Source organism: Prionailurus viverrinus, chromosome B2 (genome assembly GCF_022837055.1).
Source record: "Prionailurus viverrinus isolate Anna chromosome B2, UM_Priviv_1.0, whole genome shotgun sequence".
NCBI classification, from domain to species: Eukaryota; Metazoa; Chordata; class Mammalia; order Carnivora; family Felidae; genus Prionailurus; species Prionailurus viverrinus.
Genome location: NC_062565.1, coordinates 80,844,397 through 80,865,561, shown reverse-complemented (window position 1 = coordinate 80,865,561; position 21,165 = coordinate 80,844,397). Strand labels below are relative to the sequence as shown.

General features: G+C 43.8%; 2 protein-coding genes across 5 annotated transcripts in view; one reads left to right on the top strand and one right to left on the bottom strand.

The window, feature by feature from the left end:
• BACH2 (BTB domain and CNC homolog 2) overlaps positions 1-8,236 on the top strand; it is a 355,628-nt gene extending 347,392 nt beyond the window's left edge. For all 4 annotated transcript variants that reach the window (XM_047858295.1, XM_047858296.1, XM_047858297.1 and 1 more), the window contains one exon: positions 1,855-8,236. In XM_047858295.1, the coding sequence (XP_047714251.1) occupies positions 1,855-2,337 (483 nt within the window). In that variant the 3' untranslated portion in view covers positions 2,338-8,236. The remainder of the gene's footprint in view (positions 1-1,854) is intronic.
• A 2,293-nt stretch (positions 8,237-10,529) lies between these two features.
• GJA10 (gap junction protein alpha 10) lies at positions 10,530-20,500 on the bottom strand. Its single transcript, XM_047858299.1, has 3 exons — positions 19,020-20,500; positions 11,586-11,759; positions 10,530-11,052 (listed from the first exon to the last, which is right to left on the bottom strand). Exons 1-2 carry the CDS (start codon positions 20,451-20,453, stop codon positions 11,721-11,723), a joined length of 1,473 nt encoding a protein of 490 aa, XP_047714255.1. The 5' UTR covers positions 20,454-20,500; the 3' UTR covers positions 10,530-11,052; positions 11,586-11,720.
• Positions 20,501-21,165: the final 665 nt, after the last annotated feature.

The following is a 21,165-nucleotide window of genomic DNA, read 5'->3' as shown; positions in this document are numbered from 1 at the left end:
TGTGGCAGGATCGAGACTGAGACACTCCTCCTGGGGCTGGGTGGTGTTGCCTCCCACTTTGCAGACCTCCAGGTCTTCCTGGCTGTCCGGGTTGCACAGCCACAAATGTAAGATATTTTCCACGAAGAGACTTCCTGGATGTTCTGTTTCCTATCCGGCACCCTCTAACTGCGGGGTCGTGCCTGCTCACCTAGTCTGGGCGGCAGGTACGGCACTGGCAGGCAGGGGCAGGCCAGTCTGCCCTGCCAGTCTCCCGCACACACACACCCACTCCCCACCGCCATGCTGCCTCCGGCACGCCACTCAGCTTTTGCAAACTTGCATAATGTATTTCTCTCAACTTGCACTGGTACATCTGTTTATTTTTCATTTTTAAAACATGTTTTCTTGATAAATTTATAAATATTTTAGCAGGTGCCCTTTCCCCGTGTAAATCTCTGTCTCCTATACACATGCCCACGCTGCCTGCCAGATTGCATTCATGCTACAGCACGTACAGCTCCCATGTCGGAGCCCCCGTGTTGTATGTTTGCTTCTCTCCCCTGCTTTCTCTCTCTCTCTCTCATTCCCCCCCCCCTCCCGCGCCTTCCATTTTCTCTCCCATCTGGTGGTGATGTCCAGTTTCCTCATCTCTTTCACTGTGTGTGCCTCCTGGAACCTTTGCATCTTCTCTCCTCACGCAGATAGTTCGGGTGAAACTTTAACCAGTCTCCCCTCTGGTGGCAAAATTCATCTCTCTGATGGGATGATGAATTTTAGTAACACAAGAGCTTGTGTGGGATTTTCTTTGAGGACAGCATCTCAGAACCATGGGCTAGTCTGCTAGGGCTCAGTCACCACGCCTCTGTCTGCCCTTCCCATGTCACAGTCCCCACCTGTACTAAAGAGGATCTGTTGTGTTCAGTCTGTATGCTGCAAAGGCCAGAAGGCCCGTTGTTTGATGGAACTGTATGAAATTGCCAATGGTTGATTTTCGTTGTTGATTTTCGTTGATTTTTCATCAGTTTTTTTTTTTTTTATGAGACTTTCCTTTTTAGAGAAGTTTTTGGTTCACAGCACAATTGAATGCTCCTGCCCCCTGCCCCTATACACTCATCACCACCAGCCCCCCTTATCAACATCTCCCACCAGAGTAGTGCATTTGTTACAATTGAGGAACCTATTTTGACACATCATAATCACCCAAGTCCATAATTTACATCAGGACTCATTCTTGGTGTTGTATATTCTATAGATTGGGACAGATGTATCCACCATGACTATATCATTGAGTAAATTCACTGCCCTAAAAATCCTCTGTGCTTCACCTGTTCATCCTTCTCCCTCCCCCAGCCCCTGGCAACCACTGGCCTTTTTACCATCTCCATAGCTTTGCCTTCTTCCAAAATGTCATAAAGTTGGAAGTGGCCCATTTCTGACCTTCAGAAATGGCAAACCTAACACATTTGGGGGAAATTTTTTTTAACTCCAAAGTTTGGGGCTGAGGGTTTTCCAAATGATTCTCTAAAAACCCCCAAATCCAGGAAACCAGAACTTTGACTCCCTGTAGTTTTCTGGTTGGTGGTGATTTTGCTGGCCACTTGGACAGACCCCAGAGAGGGATGAAGAGCTGCCACAGGGAAGGTGTGAGGCTTTCCAGCACATCTGGACATCTGGATAGGCTGCTCCGATAGGACACTTGAGCCCGGGCTCCTTAAATATACATTTTGTAGGTGCCTAGGTCCTGGCCTAGCCATTCACGAGTTACACTGCAATGCCAAATGCAAAAATAAAAGTTGGAAAACCCCCAGAAACCGGGCTTCTGTCCTCCCGTTCAGGCTTGATCAGGCCCCCTCTCTTCTCTCTGCTGTCCAGGTGTGTGAGAAAGAGAAGCTGTTGTCAGAGAGGAACCAGCTGAAAGCCTGCATGGGGGAGCTGCTGGACAACTTCTCCTGCCTTTCCCAGGAAGTGTGCCGCGACATCCAGAGCCCCGAGCAGATCCAGGCCCTGCACCGGTACTGCCCCGTCCTCAGACCCGTGGGCCTCCCCGCAGCCTCCAGTATTAACCCTGCGCCCTTGAGCGTGGAGCAGAACCTGGCCGCCTCCCAGTGCGCGGTGGGGGAAAGCGCCCCCTGCTGCCTGGAGCCGGGAGCGGCTCCCCCCGGGCCCCCCTGGGTGCCCGGCAACACCTCGGAAAACTGTACTTCCGGGAGGAGGCCGGAAGGCGCTGACCCCGGAACCTTCTCGGAGAGAGGGCCTCCTCTTGAATCCAGGAGCCAGACGGTGACCGTGGATTTCTGCCAGGAAATGACTGATAAGTGTACGACCGACGAACAGCCCAGGAAAGATTACACCTAGTGACGCGGCCTGCCTCCCAGTTCTCACGCCTCTCCCACCCAGGTGTTCTCCGGTCAGCCTGTGGTGCTGCTCATCTGTTGTCTGGAAGAACCGAGAAGGAATTTGGTGCACACTACAGCGTTCTTAGCAGCAATACTGTTTCTGAGTATTCCCTCCTCTCTTCAAGCGGGAGTGATATACAGTTCCCTTCACAATGGTGCTACCCCTTGCTCAGGCGAGGAAAGACGGGCGGTGCTGACGCTGCCTGTCTGTGGGTTAATTTCAGTCTCAACAGGGATAGACTAGAACACCTCTAGGACCCAACCACGGATTTTTTTTCTCAGTGGCCCATGTCACAAACCCTATCTCAGGAATTTCTTCTGAATGTTCAATTTTTTTCATTGAAGACAGCTTCTATACACATCAAAGTTTTATAGCTAGACTGTACATATTATATATAATATATATATATAAGATATATATATATCCATATGCAAAAGTCCTGCATGCCTCAATTTTCTCATCCTAAAACTGGAAAACTTCATTTCTCATTTATAAACAGGTTCCAACATTCCTCTTCTTTTGTCTCCGATGCTAGAACTAGTTTGGTAACTGTTAACATGGTCATTTTTCTTGCTTCACAGTTCAATTTCAATTTGTACTTATTTATGGAACAGAATTCAATGTTGGAAACTTCTTTTGAGGTTTTATTTCAGACCCTTTTTTTGTTTGTTTGGTTTGCTTTGGGCACCGTCAGATGGTGTCATCTGAGTGTTGTGGGTTGTTTTTTTGTTTTTGTTTTTCTTGCAGATACTGTACAGTCATGGTCAACTTTGCCACTTGCACTGAGTTTTGGGTCAAACCTATTTTCTTAAATGAAGTTGTTAACTTCGGTATAACTCGAGTATACTGTATATTCTTTGCTTTTAGTTTAAAAGTAAGACATTTTAGCTAATTAAAAAGCACTCAGGTGATAATTATGTAGGAAAAATAATCTTGCCAAATAATGAATTCATCCTAGGATGTGTAGACAATAATCTGCTTGAATATTTTTATATTTCACCTCCTCCCCACCTTTCCCAGAAGCAAAGTTTAAATGCAGAGAGTTCAGAGTTGATGCTGGATGTTCAGACTCCTAAGTGGGGAGAGAGTTTGGACGTCCACTCAAAAGTGCATCCAAACAGCAGGAACCCATGATTTTGTACCAGAACTCAGCAGGCATTGGCTCCTAAAAATCAAGTTAGAACTATTTTCTCACCCAGGGGGCAAGTCCCATTCATTTCAACCCATCCTCAGGCCCCTGCCTGCCCGTGAAAGTGCAGTGCAGGAGGAATTTCTTGGAAGGATTTGTCTGATCAGCCACCCCACTCCCTTGCCCAGGCCCCAGCTCCCAGGACATATCGCCTGAGTGGGTTTGAATCACAGCGCCAGGCGTCCTGGGTTAATGCAGTTCACCCAGAGTAGGAGAGAGCAGGGCACATGTAAGCCTGGGGTCTGTCCCTAATACAGGCAAAAGCATTTCTTTCTCCCTCCCTTCTCCAAATGCTTTGAGTTGAATTCTGAGGTTTTTCTGCTCGTCTCTTGTCCAAAGGCAGATTTCATTCTGAGGCTTTGGATACAGTATGGCCAAGGAGCCCTCCCTATCCCCTTCCCCCACCACACACACACCTACCCTCACCTGATGATAATTTTCTTCTCTTGCTGCAAAACTGGTTGGCTTGCAACCCACAGAGAGCAGCTTCCCTTGGCTCTGGGGGCGTGCTGGCCCCTGGCCACGTTTACAGGAAGATGTGCCCAAGACCCTGCCGCCAGCCTAAGAGGAGGAGGAATCCGCTCCCTCCCTCCGGTCGGCCCTCCAGCCTGGCTGCAGGTAGAGTCCTGAAAGGTTTGATGTGGGGATGGGGTGGTGGGCAGTGGGGACTAGATGGTTGACTTTGTTTCTTTATTTGTGCCATTGTTTGGACAATATTAAAGCTGCATGTAAAAGGGGAAATTAGTATATGACGTAGGCGAAAAGTGAAATCATAGTAACATATGTTTTAGTATTATTAACTCTTTTCTGTACAAATATTAGCGCTAAATGTTTAAATATGTATGAATGCCAGAAATTTGTTGGTTCATGCGGTAGGATAAAAAAAAAAAAAAAAGGCTTTTCTTTTAAAATAGTTCCGCTTTTAAAACCTGCCTCTGGGTTTTTGTTTTTTCTCATGTGCGTGTGTATGTGTGTGTGCTAGTCTGAGTCAGATTTTGGTAAAGCTCAGCGTTGGAGCTGCCATTTTTATTATGGTTGTTGGAATTTCTTGGCCTAGTGGAACGGTTCTGTGCTTCACCGTGGGGTTTGCCTTTGTGGAAAACTGGTGACAGCTGGAATTTAAATTCAATGTGAATCATGTGATACATCACAGGTGATATACATCCACAGGTGTTAATGGTGGAGGAGTCAGCCAACAGTATTGTTTAACTCTCGTGTTGCCTTTTTTAAGTGACCTCCTCTTCTTTTGAAAAAAGAATGTTTTCTGCTAGTATCATAACCAGGTCCAAACAAGCTCGCTGGCATGACTTACCCTGGCGACAACTCATGTGCAACTGGTAGTCTTGACCACATTCCATCAGTCTCCCCGCTGTCTGTTGTTTGGTCCGCACACACACACCTGTGCCACGGCCATTTCCAGGTGGGGAGGGGTCTCCTTATTTCCCTCCACCCTAACTCAGCCCACATCCTCCTTCCACCCACCCCCGCCTCGCTTTTCTCCCCCTTCCCCAATCAAACCCCTACAATGGGACTGGTTAAAAACACTGCTTGGAAAACTGTCTTTCCATTTCTTAGAGATTTTTAACAGGTTGTTATGATTTTGTTCACTATGTACCATAAACAGTGACTGGCTTTGTGCAATTGTCTATGTGACTCGTCTTGTCTTTTACTACCCTGAACCATGTGTTCATCCAAATTGTTTCTGGGTTGATTCAAAGGGAGGACTAGTTGGGAACCAGAATCCAAATTGCCTCAAGTGGAGTTTTAAGAACCAACCTGTCTCCTTTCCCTGGGATCCCTTAGTGAGGCCCATGTCTTTTATGAAAAAGAAAAGCAAGTTAATAGCAAAGAACAGTGTTTGCACAGCATGGTGGCATTTAATTGTGCTTTTAAGGGTCCTTCCTTACAAAAATAAAGGACCCTGCTGCCATGGCCTGCTTAGGAGGATCCCTGCCACAGCCGAGTTGGGTCTCCAAAAACGTAGGCGTGAGCCATTGGGGCAGGAACAGTGGAGGTGGCCCTGTGGCTGGTTAACATCCGCCTGGATCTAGTCCTCCCCTTGGATCCACCTTTGTTCTACTTGTGTGTCCAGACAACCTCACTTCATTCAGGTTGGTCAGGCTTTGGGCAGGTGAGTGCTTTGCTGTATGTGTTTGTTTCTCTGCGTTATCTGGGGGTGCCTTGAATAAAATCAAACTTCATTACATACTGATTCTGGAACAAAACAGTTGCGAAAACAAAACAAAAGAGCTGTCAAACTTACTAGGCCATCCTGCTATTTCTATTCCGGGTTCCCTACCAATGACTCAGGCGTCAGAGGTGATGCTGCAGTATAAAACATTATTTTGTATATTGTACAAGTAATTTATTAACTGTCTTTCTAAAAGTATGCTGCTTTTAAGATGCACTATGACTTTGGATTTAATCCTTGTATTGCTTTCCTGAGGAAGTAAAAAAAAAAAAAAGGTTAGTGATTAGAATGCCAGCTGCCACTTCTCCTTAAAAAGGAGGCCAGGGACCAGCTCTAGGACTTGCATGACAGAACCGCCAGACATCGAGTGGGCACAATGTGAAGTTCAAAGCTATTATCAAGAGGTCTAGGAGCGCCTGGCTGGCTCAGTCAGTAAAGCATGCGACTCTTGATCTCGGGGTTGTAAGTTTAAGCCCATGTTGGGTGTAGAGATTACTTAAAAATAAAATCTTCTGAGAAAAAAAAAGATCTATACCTACACTTTCTCTTTTAATATTTTACGATTGCCATTAAAGAAGAAACAAAGGTGTATAAAGTATACACCTTTTAAGAAACTGCAAAGTCCCGTCCCTATGGGCCGCTCCACACCCTGTGGTAGCAGAACCCTCTCAGAGCGAGTAAGGCCTGCGAAGCGCTTTCAGACCCCACTTAGCTGGACCTCTACATTACACCCCATTTAAACTAGCAGCTGCTTAATAAATGACTTCAATCTGCTCCCCTACCGCTTACAGTCTTGAAGGAGTTGCAGACCTGGAAGGGAGCAAGAATCAAGTTTTGTCCTCAAATTACTGTAAATAGACTGAGGGACAGAATTTTTTTTTTTTTTTTTTTTTTTTTTTTTTTTTAAGGAATAAAGCTGTTCACTCTATCATGAGTTAGTATCTCTTCCCAAAATTGAGGATCTTGTTGTAGGTGCAGTTTTTGGTGAGTCAGTCCACAGTGCCGTGCCCTATGTGGAGTTGGTTTTCGTGCAGGAAGTCTGTGTGCATAGAGGCAATCTGTGTTCAAGCTGTATGTTTCCAGTACCGCCCGAGCCATCTCCTGACCCAAGCATCAAGGACTGATGCTGTAGAATAGAATATATTTGTGCACAAATAGTGTGTGCAGATAGTATTTGTACATAGAAAGGACCTATTGTGGCAAATTGAGGATAAATTATTCAACTGACGGTGCAAACACATTTCTTGCGAAGAAAAGGAAGTGTATAGTATTTTCCTACACTCCACCCTGGGAGGTGATATTTATATCCAGTGAATATCCACGCATTTTAATCATAATATGAAAATGACGCTGCCGTTCTGTGAAGAATACCCCTTGGTTGCAGAGGCCCCACTTTGTAGCTTTGGTTTGATGTTGTGACATGGTGCATGCGTCTCGCTATCAAGCAATGGCTAAACAACTCTGACTTTCACTTCATTCCAGTTTACTGACCTCAGATAAAACAGTGGCCCTCCTTAGAAGCAGAAGTGCACCAAGACCATCCATTCAGTGCCAAGTGTTCCTGGGGGGTTAACGGACACGTAGATGAGGAAAGAGGGAAGGGACTTGGACAAAGAGGGTTTTTCCTACCAATGATGCTAAGTGTCCTACCAAAACATGTCTGCAGGCAGAGGGGTGACCTCCACCTGGTCCTAACGATGCATTGGGTGCGTGTGAATGCTGGGATGCCGTCATTCACACTCTGACACAAGAGACCCGCCACTTCTAGTGAGTGAACAGGAACCTTCCAAATGCACTTGGGAACTTTGGGCTCTGGTTAGACACAGCCGTTCAAGGCAAGCACCACCTTTGCTTGTGAGGCCAAAAGGGCCTGGGAGAATTTGTTCCAGAACCAGTCTGATACAAGTGCACCTCTAATATATGCCTTACAAACTCCAGAGGCCATATTCAAAACAGGGTCTTCTCAGTGTATGCAAGGGGCCACAGCCCTTCTTCTCTTCCTCCCCAGGTCGAACAATACGGACAGTTTCACACATATCTACCTGTATAACCCTCTGTACCTCTCATAACTGCTCAACGACTGTAACAGGTTACATCAGGTGTTTTTCTACATACTTTTTACACAGATTCTATGCGATTAATGTAACTTAATTCAATGCATCATTTTATTGTACTAGTTCTTAGGCTTGTCTTTTTTTTTCTAAGTGATTGTGGTTTTTGTTGTGGTTTTTACTGTAAAAATGAAATGGCTGTTGATGCTTATTCTCTGTAACTAAGAATTTTTACCTTTTTTGGGGAAAAAAAAGCATTGCTATGAACTAATGAATTGAAACTTCATTTACTCATTGTAAATACACTATTGTGCAAAAAAAAAATTTCACTCAGTTGAATTGCTAGTGTTAACTGAATTTTGTCTCGACACCATTTCTGTTGATGAAATAAAGACATATCATTATGCATTGTAGGCTGGCTTTCTCTGCCCCTGAACCCTGTTACAGATCACAGGGCTGGAGGCCTTAGGCAATCTTTTCTCCCAGAGAAGCCATGTGACTTCGTCTAGTTTGGACCTTTACCTGCTACCTGATTAATATGATTAGAAATCTAAAACATGTGATACTGCTAAAGTGACTCCTCAGATCCCCAGTGCCTGTGAGAGTAGATAATAGGCATTAAATGCAATTTCCTGGTTTTGATGTTGTGGGTAGCTATGCAAAATGTCACCACTGGAGGGAGGCTGGGTGAAGGGTATTGTTTCCTACAAGGGCATGTGAATCTACAAGGATCTCAAAATAATAGGTTTAATTTAAAAGAAAAAGCTAAATGAAAGTCAGCCAAGAGAAAGGGGCATTAAACCAACACCAAGATACAATGATTAGCAAGACAGGGAGTTTAGAATTGTGGTTAAGGGAGTAAATACATTACAACTAGAAAAGTATATCTGATCATTTTGAATCTTGGATTTTGATATAAACAGAAAGCAAGGTATTGAATGGAGGGCAGGCCAGATGACCATGAGCGACGCTGGCCTCACGTGTTCTGGCTAAGCTGTCAGGCCATAAATAATACGTTCTCATGATGTCTGAAGAGCGCCGTGCTGCTGAGATCTGAGCTTCAGGAAGTACATGGCCTTGCCCCATCCACCAGATGGGAAAACTGAAATTTAAGGTTACTGAATTCTACTCCCTGGGCACCCTACTGAGACAAGGAGGAAGGGATTCCAGGGAGCATATAATGGGGTTAGCAAATGTGTGCTGTTCTGAAAACAACACAGTTATAACATTTTAGGTGTGAAAGGTAAAATATAGTTATTTGCATGAAGACATGAAGTTATTTAATCCATTCTAGAAAAAGCAGGTGAATCTTTGTCTCAAAATTTGGTTAAGAAAACCTGGTCATTAAGCGGCGCCTGGATGTCTCCGTCGGTTAAGCCTCCGACTCTTGATTTCAGCTCAGGTCATGATCTCATGGTTCTTGAGATCAAACCCCATGTCGGGATTCACTGTGACAGCATGGAGCCTGCTTGGGATTCTCTCTCCCTCTCTCTCTGCCTCTCCCCCACATCTAAAAATAAATAAATAAATAAACTTAAAACATGGTCATTTAGAACTGATGGCCACTTGCACCTTTGACCCTGATGTTTGCACTTGTGGCAGGAATGACCATCATAGTTGGAAATAGAATTAAAAAGCTATTGTGTGTTGCAGAAGGGGAGCATTTAAACACCATCCTGCCCCAAATGGGCAACAGCCATTATTTCCTTTCCTTTGAATGTGCACCTTTGAAGGGATTCATATCTACTTCCAGGGTACAATGAGGATTCTCAGATTGGCTACCCCTATACCAGTCCCTGCCAACAGTTTTGTTGTATCTGTTTGTAAATAACTAGGCTCTTCTTTCAAACAGTTCTACTTCTCCAGACCGTCACCCCTACCCCCTCAATTAGGATGCACTAGCAAGACTGTACTTGATGTTTGACATCAGCTTGTGATAGTGCCCAGAGTGGGATGGGTTTCCAATTCTCCCCATTGAGCAGCTTTGCTTTCCTGGTATAAATGAATGTGATACTTCTTGGTGTCAAAGAATCAAGGCCCAGAGAGATGGAAAAAGCCACTCATCCCACATCCCATGATGCAAGTGTCTTTCCTTTCATTTGATTCAAGAACACGATACCTTCTGTTTTCACCACCTCTGACTCCTACAGATCCCAGCATATATCTGCCACTGGCCTGCTCAGTCAGCCAAAAAAAGCCATTGCTGGTTCTTCATGGCTAGATTTTATTCTTCCCCTTTGAAGACCAGTGCATCCCTGAGGCAGTGATCCTCATCCTAAAGCAATAGATGCAAACCGTCAGAGACACACCAGCATTTACTGGTAGCATTACATTTTACACTGGTCCTTTAACTTTTTTTTTTTTTTTCTAAGTGGGCTTCATGCCCAACGTGGAGCCCAACTTGGGGCTTGAACTCATGACCCTGAGATCAAGACCTGAGCTGAGATCAAGAGTCAGATGCTTAACCAACTGAGCCACCCAGGTAGGTGCCCCTTTTTTTAAACCTCTATTTGTGCTGAACAGTTGATGACATTATAAAGGCTTCTGAGGGTAAAGGAAATTTAAATCAAAGAAAAAAAGTGCTGCCCTACAGACTCTTCTGAAAGAATCTCTCATAATAAACCTATTGACAGGACATGACAGAACACTAGTGAATAAGGAATAGACTGGAGAGTTTAAAGCGATGGGTACTATATTGTCTTTGGCATCTATACATAAACATACATTCATTCAACCAACACTACGCTGCATGCTGGGCATCCGAGACTTAAAATGCACAGGCCTTATCCTTGTAGCTTTCACAGGTTAGTTGGTCAGACGGATGTGCAAATAAATCATTGCCCGGGGGCTGCTGATTGTTATGGACAAGAGAGAGAACACGACTTCACAGCTTCCTGGAAGGAGTCCAGGCCTCGGAACAGCTGGACCTGGATCTGGGTTTCAATTCAGCTGCACTGCATGCACTTTAGCTGTGTGACCTTTAGCTGTGGGGCAAGTTACTTAGTCTCTTTGAGCCTTCTCTGGTTTATAAAATGGGGGCAAACAATAACTTTGCACAGTTGTAGATAAAACAGGTATAGATAATGTGTCTTAAGCACCTGGAATATGGTATGCCCCTTAATGGCACCCACTTGGACTTGGCCCCAGCATCATTTTCATCCACCTGGTCTTCACTGGCTCTTCTACCAACTCACTGTGGAACAGATCATGCCTCTTCATATCTCCACGCCTCATTTCCACTTCTGCAAAGTATGGGGACAGAGAAGACTCAGAAGCCATTTGGGCTAGAAACACAGACCAGCCCCATCCAATGCTGGGCTCCCTTCTGCAATATCCCAGGCAGTTACCCAATGTATTAGGGTTCTCCAGAGAGACAGAACCAATAGTCTAATCTGTCTATCTAGTCTGTCTATCTATCTATCTATCTATCCATCCATCCATCCATCCATCCATCCATCCAATGGTCCCAACTGCCACTGCTATGCCACTGCAGAGCTGGGGTGCTCTCTGCAGTGAGCAGGTCAACAAGCCCTATGAGGCTGCTGGATGGGGGAAGGATAGCCGCTCCTCAATCCTTCTCCCCTCAGAGTGGCAGCAGCTTTTACCCCTGGATTTTCTCTCAGGGTGCACACTTCCTCCCTGCCTAATCCTGCCAGAGATCAGACCTGCCTCAGGTAGTGAGGCCAAGTGGGGCAGTAAGAGGTTGATCCCAGCCCCATCAGGGAAGGGAGGTCTCCTGTGGAGGTGGGCCCAGGTGGGAGCACCCTGTACACACCCATCGCCTGGCAGGTGTCTCTGTGGAGGGGATGGTTCCCACAATTCTTCTTGCAGTTTGAGCTAACAAAGGTGCAACTTTTCTCCTGCAGATGCTGGTTGGTCCTTGGTCCATTTTTCTGGCCCCAAGCATGAATTATTTTTTCATAATAGATGAAAGTTCTAGAAGCATGTTCTGAAAGAGAGAGGAAACAAGACAAATAAAACTAAATAGACTCAAAGGGCTTGTAAAAGTCAGTCCTGACAACCCACCTGGGACCCTGTATATGTCACAGATACCAGGGATCCAATCAAACCCTGTTGCAGAAGACAATTCTAGGTTGACCCAGAGATGAATGCCCATGTAAGAGCTTCTATTCCCAGAAACCTCTGATCCCACCTGCCATCTTCTTATTCTTCTCCGGTTGTTGTTTTTATCCAAAATCCAGGTCTAAAACTCTAAGCCAACCTTTTCCAAAGCTCCATCTTTGCCCCTTTTACAATTAGCCAGATTTTTTACTTTGTAAAATGTGGAAAGTGATCCATTGTGGCATATTCTATTTTGCAGTAATCTATCCTTGATCCTAAAAATATGCTACACTTAGGCTCCCTTGTGCAGAAAGAGCAAGAAGTAGCAACAAAGTATAGAAGACGGAACTTGGGTTGAGTCAGACAGGCTTAGGATAAAATTCCAGGTCATTCACTCATCCAGTAAATATTAATTTATGTCCCTGCTATGTACGAAGGACTATGCTTCATCACATCCTAATTGTATGACTTTGGGCAAGTCATCTATTTCTGTATCCATAAAATGGAAATAGTTACAGAAAGGAAGCCCACGGCAGTGTCTAGACCACCATCAGGCTCTTAATGAAGTGTGTATCTTTCCTCCTCTTCTTTAGATGCTTTGTTGATTGTTCTATAAAACTTCTCAGCCAGGGGCGCCTGGGTGGCTCAGTCGGTTAAGCTTCCGACTTTGGCTCAGATCACGATCTCACGGTCCATGAGTTCGAGCCCTGTGTCAGACTCTGCTGACAGCTCAGAGCCTGGAGCCTGCTTCAGATTCTGTGTCTTCCTCTCTGCCCCTCCCCTACTCATGCTCTGTCTCTCTCTGTATCTCAAAACTGAATAAATGTTTTTTAAAAAAATTTTTTAAACTTCTCAGCCAAAGGGCTCAATAAATTAGTACAGTTCATCCTCAAAACATCCATCCAATAATCCTTGTTAATGCTGAGTCAAAAAAAAAAGACCTTCTCTCTCTTTTTTAATGTTTATTTATTTTGAGAGACAGAGCATGAGCAGGGGAGGGGCAGAGAGATGGAAAGAGAGAATCCCATGCAGGCTCCATGCTCAGTGTGGAGCCTGACTCAGGGCTTGAGTTCATAACCACAAGATCATGACCTGAGCCGAAATCAAGAGTCAGATGCTTAACTGACTTAGCCACCCTAGCACCTCAAGACCTTCTGAAATGACACAAAGAACCTAGAAGTAATAGAGATTTTAGATTTAATATAATATTAAAAATTCAAAGATGCTATAAACAGGGATAAGAGACCAGGAGACTGGGAGAAAATCTTTCTATATACATACAAAGAGTTAACATAATATCATATAAGAGCTCCTAAAAATCAGAAGAAAAACAAGTATCCCAACAGAAAAGATAGGAAAGGATCATTCTTGGTAGAAATACAGATGACCAGGGGCGCCTGGATGGCTCAGTTGGTTAAGCGTCCGACTTCGGCTCAGGTCATGATCTCACCCTCTGTGAGTTCAAGCCCCATGTCGGGCTCTGTGCTCATAACTCAGAGCCCAGAGCCTGTTTCAGATTCTGTGTCTCCCTCTCTCTGACCCTCCCCCCTTCAAACTCTGTCTTTCTCTGTCTCACAAACAAATAAACATTTAAAAAAAAAAAAAAAAAGAAATACAGATGACCAATAAACATGAACAACCTGACCGGTAATTACAGATGTAAATTAAAATGAAGGGGAACATGTCTAGTTCATCAAATTGCAGGGGTGGGGGGGGGGGAGATAATGGCTGGTATGAACAAGAATGTGGGAAAAGAGGTACCAATGTACTGATAAGAAAATAAATTGGTGTGGTCCTTCCTAAGCAAAAATTTTCAGCATCTATCAAAATATAAAACATGTATGCCCATTAAAACCAACAATTCCACTTAAAGATATATGTATGAAACATTCACTGCAACATTGTGTGCAGGAGAAAAAAAAGTTAGAATGGCTAACTGGCCATCAAGTGTCTTATGGCTCATTAATACCATACAAAAGCATGAAGTGATGTAAAACTGAGGTAGTTCTGGGGCACCTGAGTGGCTCAGTCAGTTAAGAATCTGACTTTGGCTCAGGTCATGATCTCATGGTTCATGGGTTTGAGCCCCACATTGGGCCCTGCACTGATGGCTCAGAGCCTGCTTCAGATTCTCTGTCTCCCTCTCTCTGTCCCTCCCCTACTCATGCTGTCTCTCACACAAATAAATAAGCATTAAAAAAAAAAAAAAAACTGAGGCATTTCCACAAATCCTGACATGGGAAGATCCCTGTGATGTATCATCAACTGAGAAAAAGCAAATTGCAAAGACATCTCCACATCTCTACATGATCACATCTATATTTTAAAAATTAACATATATGTGTGGACATATATTTGTCCTCAAAGATGGATTATGAATACCTTGAGAAAGGTAGGGGTGTGTTCCCAAGCTGTTCACAGCAGTTGCCTTTAGGGAGAAGTGAGAACTGAATCTAGATGAGAAGAGATGAATCCTCACATGGTCAGGTTCCTATTTTATTCTCTATGTTCTTTTATATTGCTTTAATTTCTTTCAATGAGCATGTATTACTTTAATTTGAAATACAACAAGTAAGAAAAAAACTGTTCTTCCATGCAAACCATAAATGATGGTACCCCTGGTCTGAGCCACATGCCTCTTTCACCTGGGTCATTGTGTAAGCCTCTAGCTGGCCTCCCTGATTGTACTCTTACCCCTTGTCTTAGTCTATTCAGGCTTCTATAACAAAATACTGTAGACAGGGTGGATTATTTATTTCCCACAGCTTTGGAGGCTGGGAAGCCCAAGATAAAGGTACTGACAGATTCACTATCTCATAAAAACCCATTTCCTGGTTCATAGATAGCTGTCTTTTTTCTGTGTCCTCACATAGCAGATAGGATAAGGAACTCTCTGTGGCCCCTTTGATAAGGGCACTAATCCTAATCACGAAGGCTTTACCTTCATGACCTAATCACCTCCCAAAGACCCCACCTCCAAATACCATCATATTGGTGATTAAGTCTCAACATATGAATTGGGGGGGGCGGGGGCACAAACATTCAGACCATAGCAGCCCTATAATAGACTCTCCAGAAAGTGTGTTTTTTAAAATGTATGTGTCAGATCACCACCACCCCTCTGCCATCCAACCCAGATTCCTTTCTGTGGCCTATAAAGCCCCATATATCAGCTCCTGACTGTTTCAACCTCACCCTTATCTCTCCCCTCCTTGATAATGGCCCAAGAGAACTCTGCAGGGCCTTGGCACAGCTGGCTCCATCAGTCATGCCAAGTCTTGAGGCGGGTGGTGCATCCCAGGCAGAAAGACCAAGAAGTGCAAGCATCCTCAGCTTTTGAAGCTACAAAAGGAGAGCACTCTTTATCACTTGAATGCCCCGAAAATTGGAAAACTTCACAGGACAACCTTCTTCCTAATGCCAAAACCTCCCTCCTCTATAGCCATGGTTCTGAACTCTGGCTGCACACTGGAATCATCTAGGAGCTTAAAAAAAATACTGGTGTCCAGGCTCCATCAGCAGAGATTCTTATGGGGGAAAATTTCAAAGCTTCCCTAGTGATTTTATGTGGAACTCAGCAAGAGATTTACTGCTCCATTGCATCTCTGCATTCAACAATGAGGAAACATCTCGTTTTCAGAGGGTAGCATGGGTTCCTAAAACTCAGCCAGCCCTCCTCCCCAGGCTCACTTGGCCAGACCGGAAGTCTGCTTTCCATGCCCAGCTAAATCTATCCTCCAAAAACCAACCTTGACCAAAATTATTTAGCAATCAATGAGCTTGGACTTGAAGAAACTGTGGGGTTGGGTGAAAGTAAGGGAAATGTCAGAGCATAAAATCATGGCTCCTCCAAGTGACTTTTGTAACCTTCTAAAATAGAATGCATTTCTATTGCTGGACAATTCCCTCTATGGGACACATCATAAGTGACAAAGCAACTATGGTCCTACCAGAAGTCATTTCGCTCTGAAATGTCAAAATGCATCTGACTGAGCCCTAAAAATTCTGCCATGTAGGACCTAAGACAGTGTAGAAAGCAGTTTACAGTCCATGTTTTGACCCTAGATGATTATAATCCTGTTTGCTGCACTAATTTCTAATTAAAGATCTCTCTGTTGGCAAGAAGCATGATGTGTCAGCCACAGTGCTCTGGAGTTGACAGCTGTGGCCTCAATCCCCAAGTCTTCCTGCCACTTGGGAAGTGAAGTCTCCTGTCAACCCTGTAAGAGGTCTGGGGGAAAGTTACCATAAGTAGTAAAGCTCTGTGTCCAAAGACATTATTTGTAATTCCCAGAAACATTAAAAAAAAAAAATAAACTAAAAGGGAAGAAAGTGGAAGACAAAAAAAGAAAGGGGCCTATCATCTTCATCATCTTTTCTCCAAACTCACAAAAATGGCTGGCCTCTCCCAAAAGATAATCTGAGAGATTAAGAAAATCTGTCTCTACTAAACACTACCGTGTCTCCCTCAATTCTCTGACAAAACAAATGCTCCTCTTACATGGAAGCAGGTACAAGAGAGGGAAAATGATTAAAACTGTCTTGCTGACTTCACAAATGTAGGTAAGAAGCACGAGTCACTGGCAAGGTTACTCTAAAATAGTGGTTTTCAACACTGGCTGCACATTTCAATCACCATGAGAGTTTAAAAAATACTAATCCTAGGGGCACCTGGCTGGCTCAGTCAGTAGAGCATGTGACTCTTGATCTTGGAATCAGTGTTTATATATATATATATATATATATATATATACACACACACACACATATATATACATATACACACACACACACATACATACACACACATATATATGCATATACAGTACAACCTTGGTTTGCAAGCATAATTCATTCCAGAAACAAGCTTGTACTCCAAAGCACTTGTATATCAAAGTGAATTTCAAGAACCATTGGTTCAGTTGTGATCATGTGACATTCAGCATCACACACTACTCATATTGCAAGACATCACTTGTTTATCAAGTTAAAATTTATTGGAAATGTTTGCTCATCTTGTGGAACACTCACAGAACAAGTTACTCGCAATCCAAGCTCTTACTGTATACAGTTTACATATGTATACACACATATATATGTATATAGTTCACATATATATATACATACATACATAAATACTGATCCTGCATCCCCCCCACCCCAGAGATTTTGGGTTAAATGGAATTGGATGGGTCCTGGGCATGACAATTTTTTAAAGCTCCCAGATGACTGTAACTCGTGGCCAGGGCTGAGAACCCTGCTGTAGTTTGTTATGGGGTTCCAAGTAGCCACACTCTGATCTTAAACATAGTCTCCTGGGGGCGCCTGGGTGGCTCAGTCGGTTAAGCATCTGACTTCAGCTCAGGTCATGATCTCATGGTCCATGAGTTCGGTTAAGCGTCTGACTTCAGCTCAGGTCACGATCTTATGGTCCGTGAGTTCAAGCCCCACCTCGGGCTCTGTGCTGACAGCTCAGAGCCTGGAGCCCGTTTCAGATTCTGTGTCTCCCTCTCTCTCTGCCCCTCCCCTGTTCATGCTCTGTCTCTGTCTCAAAAATAAACGTTAAAAAAAAAAAAATTAAACATAGTCTCCTGAATAGATGGCCGGTCACTGCCAAGAAATGAATATCAGTTTGAAAGAAGTATTATAGGAAAACTCTGAGTAGGATGATGCCTCCTCAAAGCCTCAAGATATGGCTTTAGTGTGGTAAAAATATCTCTAAACTCACAGGATATATGAAATTGGGATAGAGATTCAATCATCATAGATTTAATCATTATCATTAACAGGAAAAAGCAAGTGTATAAGTTCAACCAAGTGAGCTCAACTAGGGGGATTTCTTTCTAATGGAAAAAAGCTATTAAGGGGTGCTTGGGTGGCTGAGTCAGTTAAGTGCCTGACTTTGTCTCAGGTCATGATCTCACAGTCCGTGAGTTCAGGCCCCACATTGGGCTCTGTGCTGACAGCTCAGAGCCTGGAGCCTGCTTTGGATTCTGTCTTCCTCTCTTTGCCCCTCCCCTGCTCACTCGCTCGCTTGCTCTTGCTCTCTCTCTCTCAAAAATAAACATTAAAAAAAAAAACTTTTAAAGCTATTAGGAGCAGTGGATAAAGCAAATGTCATTTTTTCTTTTTCCAGAACTGAGAAGAGTCCACAGTAAATATCCATTATGTCTTAACAATGGCCAGGAAATGCTTATTCCACACTGGCTTTTCAGAGAACAGAATTAAAATCAATACTATATTGATTTTAGTCTTTGTGAAATATATCACCAAATATTCGTATATGACCTTTAAATGCCAGAGCTATTAAAACAATGGAGCACACCCTCCTTCTTTAGCAAGACAAGGGCTGCTGAAGGTTACAAATGCTCTCTTTTGATCCATTTTCCACACTGTGATAGAAAGAGCTTTCTAAAATGTAATGCTGATCCCTTAACTCCTCTGCTGCACACCCTCTATGGGTTCTCCATTGCCTTCCCACAAGGCCTCCATGACCCTTCTCCACCCTTCCCTCTCCATAGCCTTCCTACCACTCAGTGCTCCAGCCACATGTAGCTCCCCAGACATCCCTGCTGTGTCACACCTCTCAGCCTTTGTCTATGCTGCTCCCTGTACTGAGATGTCCTTCTTTCATGCACCCCAGTCCTCCTAGTTCTGGAGAAATTCACTACATCTTTCAAGACTCAATTCAAAAACAATAAAAAAAAAAAAGACTCAATTCAAAAGTAACTTCAACAATGAAGCTTTTCCTGACCCATTCATAAAGAATTGTCCACTCCTTCCTTTGCCTGCACACTCCTTCTAACATGGCACCTTACACTTGATCACATTTATGTTTACCTGTATGACTTCCCCATCTAGACTCTGAGCCCTTTGATGGGAGAGACAGTATTTTATCCATTTATAAACCCAGCTCTTGCAAGACTGAATGATATAAAGTAAGTGTTCAGTAACTTTATTTCATGAACTGAATTTAACTGAATGTACTGAATGACTGGATTCAACTCTCTATAAATTAACCTCCCTCACCTCCTCTCCCTCTCTCTCAACACACACGTATACACACCAGGAAATTGGAAAGGGACGACTAAGAAGCAGCCAGAGTGGAACATCTCTTGTAATAGTTCTATGATCAGTCCTTACTTACCATTGATGTTCTATACCCAGTGGCAGAAGGCAGAAGCGAGGGACTATTTTCCCGGTGCAGAAGATCCAAGCAAGAGCTGTTCTGAGAACTGAGGCTTCTTGAGTCACTGTGCAACTGTCCCTTTTCAGACAGCAATCTGGACAGAAAGCTGGCCTTGCGACTATCCAGGTGAGATCTGTCTGTCCAGACCCCACTCTCTCTCATGCTGCCATCGCTGTCTCTACAGTGACTGTGCAACTCTGTAAGAGGCTCTCCTGAGGGTCGTAGATCCTGGGACTGCTCCCAGGTTCCTATTGCATAGGATGGGCAATGTCTAGGAGCCATCTCTGTACCTAGCCAGGACTGGGACTTTACATTTTCTAGGCCAAATGAATGGCCTGGTTGCTGTCCCTGGTGCTGAATTCGAGCACTGTCATCCCAGGGACATGGGCTGTGGACATGGAGCTGTCCGCTGTGCTGATCCTTCTCAGTCCACTCTTTTTTAATACAGCAAGGGTCTAATTCAAGTTGCCTGGGCTGTAGGCTTTCACATGTGGTTTTAGACTTCAGCACATTGACTTGAAAGACTTGCTGTTGATTGTTGGCTTGAAGTAAAGAGATTCTTTTAGGCAAGGGAGAGCAAATCATACAAGGCTGGGCCACCGAATATTTTTTCAAATGGAATGGAGTGCCACTTTCATCCTCAATGTCCTCATTGCTGGATTTCTCATAAAGTGCCCTCATGATTTTCCTGATTCCCAGATGAGATATTTCCAGTACATTAAGGAACAAAGAGATGGCTGCAATGCTGTGCATAAAGAGCATGAAAATTGTCTTCTCTGTGGGCCTGGATACAAAGCAATCCACTGCATTAGGGCAAGGAGATTGAGTGCATTTGTAAAGGGGGTGCATTTGAAACCCATAGAGAACATACTGGCCTATCATGAACCCTACTTCTAGCACGGATCTCGTTAAGATGTGTAAGACATAAGTACGCAGCAGACATCCTTTCAGAGGGACTTTATGGATTCTCTTCTCCTCCAATCTCTTCAGCTCTCTATCTATCCTTTGTTGCTCCTCCAATTCAAGCTCTGGATTCTCCATCCGGACTCTAAGGTGTGACTTTTTCCTCTGCCTCTCCTTTTCAAAGGCCCTGAGTCTATAAAGTGCATGGCCCATATACACCAGAGAAGGAGAAGACACAAAGATTATCTGTAAAACCCAGAACCTGATCAAAGAGATAGGGAAAGCATCATCATAACAGATATTGTTGCAACCTGGCTGCTGGGTGTTGCAGGCAAATGCTGACTGTTCATCATCCCAGACATCTTCAGCAGCCACACCCAGTACCAGCATTCGGAAAATGAAGAGAATGGTCAGCCAGATTTTCCCCACTATAGTTGAGTGGGAGTGAACTTCCTCTAGGATGTCACCCAGTAAATTCCAATCCCCCATGGTAAGAGATTAATGTCTGAAACATACAGAAAGTACTGAAGTTAATAGCACCCATGGATATAATGTATAAAGACAGGCTCATTAATAAAGCAGGTTCTTTTTTCACGTCAGAAAAGCTATGAAGCATTTTCCAGCCCTAATTATTTATGGCCCATGCTTGATGAAATAGGATACTTCCAAGGAATATGATTTGGGAAGAAAAAAAAAAAAAACTATCCTTTCCTTCTCTCTGACACAAAGTTGACTCATTCCATATATGCGATGGCCCTCATATTTGTATAATGCATTCCATCTCAAGTTTTGTTCATTTCTCTGCCCAGATGAGAGGCCCCATTAACCAGACATCCTACATGATCTTACATGAGTCTCAACTTTTCCAAGAAGTTTTCCCTTGCCATCCCAAGTCAGAGTGGTTTTTCCCATTCCTAAATGCTCACACTATTTTTTATACCACTCATTTGGCACTGTGCCTAAAATGAGTTTTGTGAAGGCTGTGCCTTACATCCCTCATCTTGTACACTCTTTGCAGATAGGGACACATTCTATAGCATTTTGTTCTTTGCACACAGAAGGTATCAATAAATAATAGTGGGTTGAATCATCTTTCCATTTTAAAACTCGGTTCCTTGACCTTATCACTGGAATAATCATCACACATACAACAAAAAAAAGTAAATCCTCATTATGTATTATATTATCCATGCTCCCACTG